This window comes from Gracilinanus agilis, chromosome 4 (genome assembly GCF_016433145.1).
Source record: "Gracilinanus agilis isolate LMUSP501 chromosome 4, AgileGrace, whole genome shotgun sequence".
Taxonomy (NCBI): domain Eukaryota; kingdom Metazoa; phylum Chordata; class Mammalia; order Didelphimorphia; family Didelphidae; genus Gracilinanus; species Gracilinanus agilis.
In genome coordinates this window covers 30,107,638-30,115,214 of record NC_058133.1, presented here as the reverse complement: position 1 = coordinate 30,115,214, position 7,577 = coordinate 30,107,638, and the positions used below count along the sequence as shown (strand labels likewise).

Genomic DNA, 7,577 nt, shown 5'->3' with positions numbered 1-7,577 from the left:
CTTCCTTCCTTCCTTCTTTCTTTCTTTCTTTCTCTGTCTCTCTCATTCCCTCTCTCTATTTCTATCAGTCTTTCCTTCTCTTCCTCCATCCCTCTTGCTCATTCACTCTGCCTCTCAACCCATTTCTAGCATCTTCTCCAATTCTCCATTTGTCTCTCTTTCTGTGTCTCTCTCTGGCGTCCTGTTTCCTTCTCTCCTTCTATCTGTTTCTTCTTCTCCCTATTTTCAGTTGTTTCCCTTGGGAAGAGGAGCTCGTGCTGGAGCTGGGAGAAGAGACCAAAAGGGGCCTCTTTAAAGGATCCTGCCCCATTTCTTGGTTGTTCAATGAACCAAGATTTCCTAAGCTTTGACCCTCTGCAGGGGATCAGGTGGAGGAAAAAGAACAGGAACAAATGCCAGCTCCCTGCCCTCCCTCCCACCACCTTGCAGATTGCAAAGCACTTTCCCTCCCCACCCTGCTTAGAATATGTCTTGGCTGAGGCCTGGGGGAGTGCAGGAAGAAAGCCCTCAGCCACCTCTTTCTAGCTTGCCCAAAGAGAACTGAGGGAAGAATCGTTGCAAAGCCAACTGTGGGATCCTGAGATAGGGGGCTGCTTTACAAGTCACCCCTCCTTTCCTGATGTAGTGAGTAAGATACCACACTTGGGACAGGAACCAGGAATCTGGGTTTGAATCCTGAATTGGAGATTAACTGTGTGTCTCTGTGTAAATGATTTTCCTTCTCTGAGCCTCTGTTTCTGACTCTAAAGTGGAGGGAGATGCGATGGGGCTGGACTGGATAATCTCTGGTTTCCCTTTTGGTTCTAAAATGTCTCTGTTTGGGGAAGGCAGGAGATACATGAAGTAGGCTTTGGATATCATCTGATCTTGGGCCCACTTATTTTTCTCTCTGCTCTTGCCTTGATTTGCAGGAAAAGCATCAATAGGCGTCTCCCATGAGTTCCCCATTCACTCCTCGGAGAGTCCTGAGGCTGCTTCCCCCTGCTACAGTGTCTCTGCTAGGCAGGCAGATGTCTCATCGGGGCTCCTTTCCATGGCTACGTTACCAGGGTTAGTTCTGCCTTGAGGCAGCTCTCTTCTCTGCTGCCAGAAGTCCTCTTCTTGAAGCTGCTCCTTGGCTCTGGTTACTGCCTCAGCCTCTCTAGGGGACAGTCTGGGAGATCAACAGACTCCTCTCTAGGACCAGTTTGGCAGGAGGATGTGTTGTCTCTGCTGTCTCCCAAGGAAAAGTACTTCCACTGGGAAGTATCATGGCCCATTAGTGGGGGGGGGGGGGGGTGGAATAAGGAAGAAAAATCCCTCCACCCCCAAGGTGAAGGTCTCAGGGAGCTGATTTCTTCCTCATGTGCTATCGCCTGACTTAACTGACTTCAGAGCTAGAGAATGTGACTTGTTCAAAAGGACCATTTACAGAGTGGCCAGTCTGACTCCATCGCACTTCATAAAGGGATGGCATGCCAGCTCCCCTCCCTCACATTTCTTAAGGGCATGGGGTGGGGGGGGGAGAGGTTCCATCTTTACACCTTTCGGTTACATCTTGAGCTTTCCAGGCTTGGGGTGGAGCTGGGGTGTTCACAGCTCAATTCCCCTACATTCAGATCCACACAAGGCTTTCCAGTTTCTAAAATTCATTCTCATTCAACACCCCATTTGATTTTACAAGAGCCTGGGGAAAGGATCATTGTTGCCATTTTACAGAAAGGAAAATTGAGACAGAGAAAAAGGGGGGCGTAGACTACTAGTGAGTAAATGGAAGTCATAGTACTAGTAAGTGATTCCAAATCTTATTATTCAGAACTGGGAAGGGACTTTAGATCCCATCTGATCCAGGCCCTTCATTTTACAAAGCAGGAAACTGAGGCCCAGGTAAAGTCCCATTGGCAGGAAGAAGCTGAGCCAGGATTTAAAACAGGCCCTTAAATAGCCCTGCTTCAGGGCTCAGGCACTATCCAGGGGGCATGTTCTTGGCTCATTAAACCAATCCTTAAGCTTTGGGGAGAATTAGAAGGGTCCAGGATTCCACAGAAACGTACCTTCTAGCCCAAGGTTTCAGGAAAGACTCAGGACAGGACTAGGTACACAGTAGGTGCTTAATCAAGATAAAAATGGATCACAGCGCATTATACTAAACATAGTTCTTGACTGATGTCATTCCTCCTTGTTTTCATCTCCTGTGGACCACTCATAGCTTTTTCTTTTTCTTTTTTTAAAAAATAAAATGTAGCTCTCCCCCAAACTAGTGAAGCTTCCACTAAAACAAAGATTAAAAAATTCGGCACAACTAATTAATACGCTGACTGTGTATTAGAGCTGATGCAATACTCCATACTTATAGACCCCCACCTCTGTCCTCATTACTATTCTACAGATTCCTGTTTGGCTTTCCTAGTCAAAAATAGCCCTGAACAAAGCCCTTTCATATGGGGCCTCCTCTATCTGTCTTTCTCATGATTCTGTGATCCTTTTCTCCTCTCTTCCTCCTTCTCTCCCTTCCTCTCTTTCCCTTTTTCCTCTCTTCTTCTTCCTTTCCTTTAATCATTTATCCCCCTCTTCCACCCTGTTCTTTCTCCCATCTCTCATTCCCTTCTTCTGCCCTCTTCTCCCTCTTTCCTGCTTTCCTCCTTCACTCCTCTTTCCTTTCCTTCTCCTCCTCCTCTCTACCACTTCTCTCTCCTTTCTTTCTCCCTTCTTCTTTCTCCTTTTCCTGCCCTCCTCTCTCCCTGTCTGTCTCTGTCTCTCTGTCTCTCTCTGTCTGTCTCTCTCCCTCCATCTCTGTCTCTGTCTGTCTCTCTCTTCCTATCTCTCTGTCTCTGTCTGTCTCTCTCTTCCTATCTCTCTGTCTCTGTCTGTCTTTCTGTCTCCGACTGTCTGTCTCTGTCTCTGTCTCTCTCTTTCCTTCCCTCCTTTTGCTTGCTCTCTTCCTCCTTGGGCTGGCTACAGGGCTGAGGAGGAAGGACCCTGCTCAGCCCCACCCCGACTGTTCTGCTCTTCCAGGCAGGGCTGATTAATGATTACAGGGGTGAATTGAAGGCTGCTGGCTTGAGTCCACCTCAAAGTCCACCTTGGCCCTGACCCCCAGCGGGCATTGTGGGAGATGGAAGCAAGAGCTCAAGAGGCCACATTGAAGTCTCCCCAGGAGGCCAGAGCCAGCCTCAATGTCTACGACATCTTGGTTATCGTATCCTACTTTGTCTTTGTCCTGGCAGTGGGGATCTGGGTGAGCTTGGGCCCCTGGGGGCCAAGGGTGGACAGGAAGGAGTTGGGGGTTGGCATGGGGCCACTGATCATCTCCATCCTTCCATAGCTACAGGTCTCTTCAGTGGGATTCACAGGGGCCCTGAATCCAGTGTGAGGGTGATTTGGAAATGGGGAATGAAAAAATCAGGCTAGAATCAGACTCTGTCTTTAAGCTGTGCATAGAATGTCAGAGCTAGGAGAAGCCTTAAAGATCATAAAAACTTTTCCAGAGAGAGAAACTGAGGCCTTGAGAAGGGAAGGGACTTGCTGGGGAGCTACAGAGTGAGTCAATCAATCTATCAGCAAACATTTAGTGGGTTTCCCCCTTCCCCTATACTGGGGACAAGTAGGGACCCAGGAAGAAAAGGAGGAAGAGGAGAAAGGATCCAGGATCTCTTCTTTGATACACAAGGAACCATTAATTTGAGACAGATACCAGAAAATTAAAATATTAAACCAGGTTTTTTTCCAACCCTTACCTTCTGTTTTAGAATCAATACTAAGTGTTGGTTCCAAGGCAGAAAATCGGTAAGGGTTGGACAGTTGGGACTAAGTGACTTGCTCAGGGTCATATAGTGAGGAAGTGTCTGAAGCCATATTTGAACCTAGGACCTCTCATCTCTACACCTGACTCTCTATCCACTGAGTCACCTATTTAGCTGTTCCCCTCACACCAGGGTTTGAAAGAGAGAAGAGGAGAAAAGGTTTTGGAATTAGTGGTAGGAAGGAGAGTTCAGGAGATGAAGAAAAGCAGAGGAGGGAGGGTACTGCACATGGGGAGAAGGCATAGTCCCAATTCTGACTTGCTTCATCATTCTGCAGTATGCTGTAGTCTCTCCTACCTGGAGAGAACAGAGCAGGGCTGGGCTCAGATCTGCTCATCTCTAGGTCCTTCTTTTCCAGTCTTCCTTCCGGGCCAGCAGAGGCACAATTGGGGGCTATTTCTTGGCTGGAAGATCCATGACTTGGTGGCCGGTAAGTCTATTTCTTTCTCTGTGGCATTTTTCAGTGATGGACCTCATCCCTCCACATCAAAGGGACACCCTATGAGGTCAAATGATCCTCCTCATGTTAAGGTTTATTCTTCACCTAGCTTGGTAGCCAGAGTGTACACACTGGGGGACCTGAGGATGTGAGGTTGGGGGCTGTCACTCCATCCAATCTGATCAAATGTGTGCTTCACTCACCTTAGGGATAGATAGATAGATAGATGGATGGATGGATGGATGGATGGATGGACGGATGATGGATGGATGGATAGATAGATATGTAGATAGATAGATAGATAGATAGATAGATAGATAGATAGATAGATAGACAGACATAGATAGATAGATAGCTGGATAGGTATATAGACAGACATAGATAGATGGATAGATGGATAGGTAGATAGATAGCCAGACAGCCAGATAGATAGATAGATAGATAGATAGATAGATAGATAGATAGATAGATAGATGATAGATAGACAGATAGACAGATAGCCAGACAGATAGATAGATGGATAGATAGATAGCTGGATAGATGGATGGGTGGGTGGGTGGATGTATATGTAGATAGATAGATAGATAGATAGATAGATAGATAGATAGATAGATAGATGGATAGGTAGACAGATAGATGGATAGATAGATGGATGGATGGGTGATGGATGGATATGTAGATAGATAGATGGATGGATGGGTGATGGATGGATGGATATGTAGATAGATAGATAGATAGATGGATAGATAGATGGATGGATGGGTGATAGATGGATGGATATGTAGATAGATAGATAGATAGATAGATAGATAGATAGATAGATAGATAGATAGATAATCAGGTTTGNATAGATAGATAGATAGATAGATAGATAGATAGATAGATAGATAGATAATCAGGTTTGCAAGATCAGTTTTCTCCATCTCTTCTCTTTTTAGACTTAACACCTTTATTAGATTCACCAAACTCCCAGCAAAAATGTTTCCTCTGACTTCTTGTTGGGTGTACTCCATCCCTTGCTAAGGGCATGCTACTCTTATATTTCAAGTTTAGGTCCTAAAATCCAAATTCCATTTCAGAAAGCATCTACCTTTCCTTTTAACTTATATTGACTTAGTGTCCACTAATTGTGTCTAGACTCTGAGAGATATGAGGATGGATAAGAACCAGTCCCTACCCTCAAGATGCTTATAGTCTGTTTGGTAAAAGATAAAATAGATTCACAGTCTCTGACATAAGCCAGAATAACCGTGTTATTATGAAGGTATAAACGGAGTGGTCTCAAAGGTGAGAGGAGGGAGAGATTACTTCTAGTTGTGACATCAGACACCATCTCTCAACCTCCAAAATCTTTCCTTCTCCTCTGACACCACTGCTTGTCGATGGGCAGCAGTGATGAAAATACCACCTATGTCCCCAAGGGCTTCTGTTGCTTGTCCAGGATATCACAATCCTCAAGACAGAGGTGTGCCCTCTGTTTCTGTCCTTCTCTTTGAGTCTCTCTCTCTCTCTCTCTCTCTCTCTCTCTGTCTCTTTCTGTCTTTTAAAAGATCCTCTAACTTCCCTGTCCAGAGAACTGACATTAGAACCCTTCACCTCCATCCCTTTGGGTGCTCACCTCCCAAATGTAGTTACCCAGAAGCTCTAGCTTCAGTCCCTATCCATGACCTGTCTCCTCTGCCTTTCAGATCGGTGCTTCTCTGATGTCCAGCAATGTGGGCAGTGGCTTATTCATTGGCCTGGCTGGGACAGGGGCAGCTGGAGGTCTGGCTGTGGGGGGCTTCGAATGGAATGTAAGTGGTCCATGGAGGAATTCCTACCCAAGGCTGGGAGCTCTTGATCTCCAGGGAGCATGAATAGACATTCTAAATTTACTGGGTTGGGAAATGCTTGCCCATGCCTAGGTTCCTCTCTAGAACTCACTGTAAACTCTAGGTCCATTTAGAACATAGGATCTCGGAATATGGATCCTGGAGTCAAGAAGACACATCTTTATGAGTTCAAATCTGGCCTCAGATACTTAGTAGCTTGGGTGACCCTGAGCAAGTCACCATTGGCCTCAGTTTCCACATCTCTAAAATGAGCTGGAGAAGGAAATGGCAAATCATTCCAGTATCTCTGCCAAGAAAACCCCACATGGGATCAGGAAGAGTTTAGATATGACTGAAAATGACTAAACAGCAACAGTGAGCTAAACAGTAAAATAATCTGAGTAAAACTTAAAAGAAATATCAGGGCTATGAGGAAATTTAGAAACTGTAGCTCTCCCTCGTTTTCCTAATGGGGAGACTGAGGCACAGAGTAGGGGAGTAACTTCCCTGAGATCACTGAGAAGTTGGTGGCAGAATCAAGGCTCAGACTACACCTAGGACTCCTAACTTCTGAGCCAAAGGACTCTTTCCAGCAGACCCTGATGCTTCCCACGCAGGCAGCCACCTCCTTCACCTTTGTCTCAACATCAGCAAGAGAGAGCTCTGGCTTCACTGTTCCCTTCCCTCTGCCTTTGCCCAGGCAACTTGGCTGCTCCTGGCACTTGGCTGGGTCTTTGTTCCTGTCTACATCGCAGCAGGGGTCGTCACGATGCCCGAGTACCTGAAGAAGCGGTTTGGAGGCCAGAGGATCCAAGTGTACATGTCCGTTCTGTCCCTCATCCTGTACATCTTCACCAAGATTTCAGTGGGTAGATGTTCTCACTCGGGGCATGCACGACCCACTGCTAGGCACTCTGGGGGGAGGAGGGTTATCTGGCCTTTCCACCATTTCTCTCATTTGGGCTTCACTGCTGACAAATTATGGCCCCCACTTTAAAAATGAGGGAACCGAGATTCAGAGAAAGGATTTATCTACAGAAACATGCAAGTTAGTGGTAAGTTCAGAATTGGAACCCAGCACCCCTTCCCGCCTGCTCTCTGCCTCCTTTCTCAAATCACTTCCAGACAAGCCAGGGCCCTCTGAGAGGAGGAGGGAGGATCAGAGCTTGGGGTGCCTGAGCTGGGGTGACCCTGGTGTTGGAGCCCCCTCTTCCCTCAGGAGACTTCTCTTCATCCTCTCTCACTGCAGACTGACATCTTCTCTGGAGCCCTGTTCATCCAGGTGGCCTTGGGCTGGGATCTCTACCTGTCCACCGTCATCCTCCTGGTTGTGACAGCCATCTACACCATTGCAGGTAATGACCCTTGGAGTCAGGGAGTCAGTGGGGATGGAGCAATAGGAAGAGAGGAGGAGAGAAGGAGGGAGAGGAGAGAGGAAGGGAAGGAAGGAGAGAGGGAGAGAGGGGGGCTGTGAGAGGAAGAGGGAGAGGGAGAGGGAGAACGACAGGAAGAGAGAGACAGGAAGAAAGAAAGAAAGGAAGGAAG

The 7,577-nt window shown here is 46.8% G+C and overlaps 1 protein-coding gene across 1 annotated transcript in view; it reads left to right on the top strand.

Moving 5' to 3' along the window:
* The first annotated feature begins 3,142 nt into the window (after positions 1-3,142).
* SLC5A9 (solute carrier family 5 member 9) overlaps positions 3,143-7,577 on the top strand; it is a 19,374-nt gene continuing 14,939 nt past the window's right edge. Inside the window, exons 1-5 of the mRNA XM_044674814.1 lie at positions 3,143-3,217; positions 4,141-4,212; positions 5,910-6,014; positions 6,733-6,897; positions 7,282-7,450. Coding sequence (XP_044530749.1) covers positions 4,198-4,212; positions 5,910-6,014; positions 6,733-6,897; positions 7,282-7,450 — 454 coding nt within the window. The 5' untranslated portion in view covers positions 3,143-3,217; positions 4,141-4,197. The remainder of the gene's footprint in view (positions 3,218-4,140; positions 4,213-5,909; positions 6,015-6,732; positions 6,898-7,281; positions 7,451-7,577) is intronic.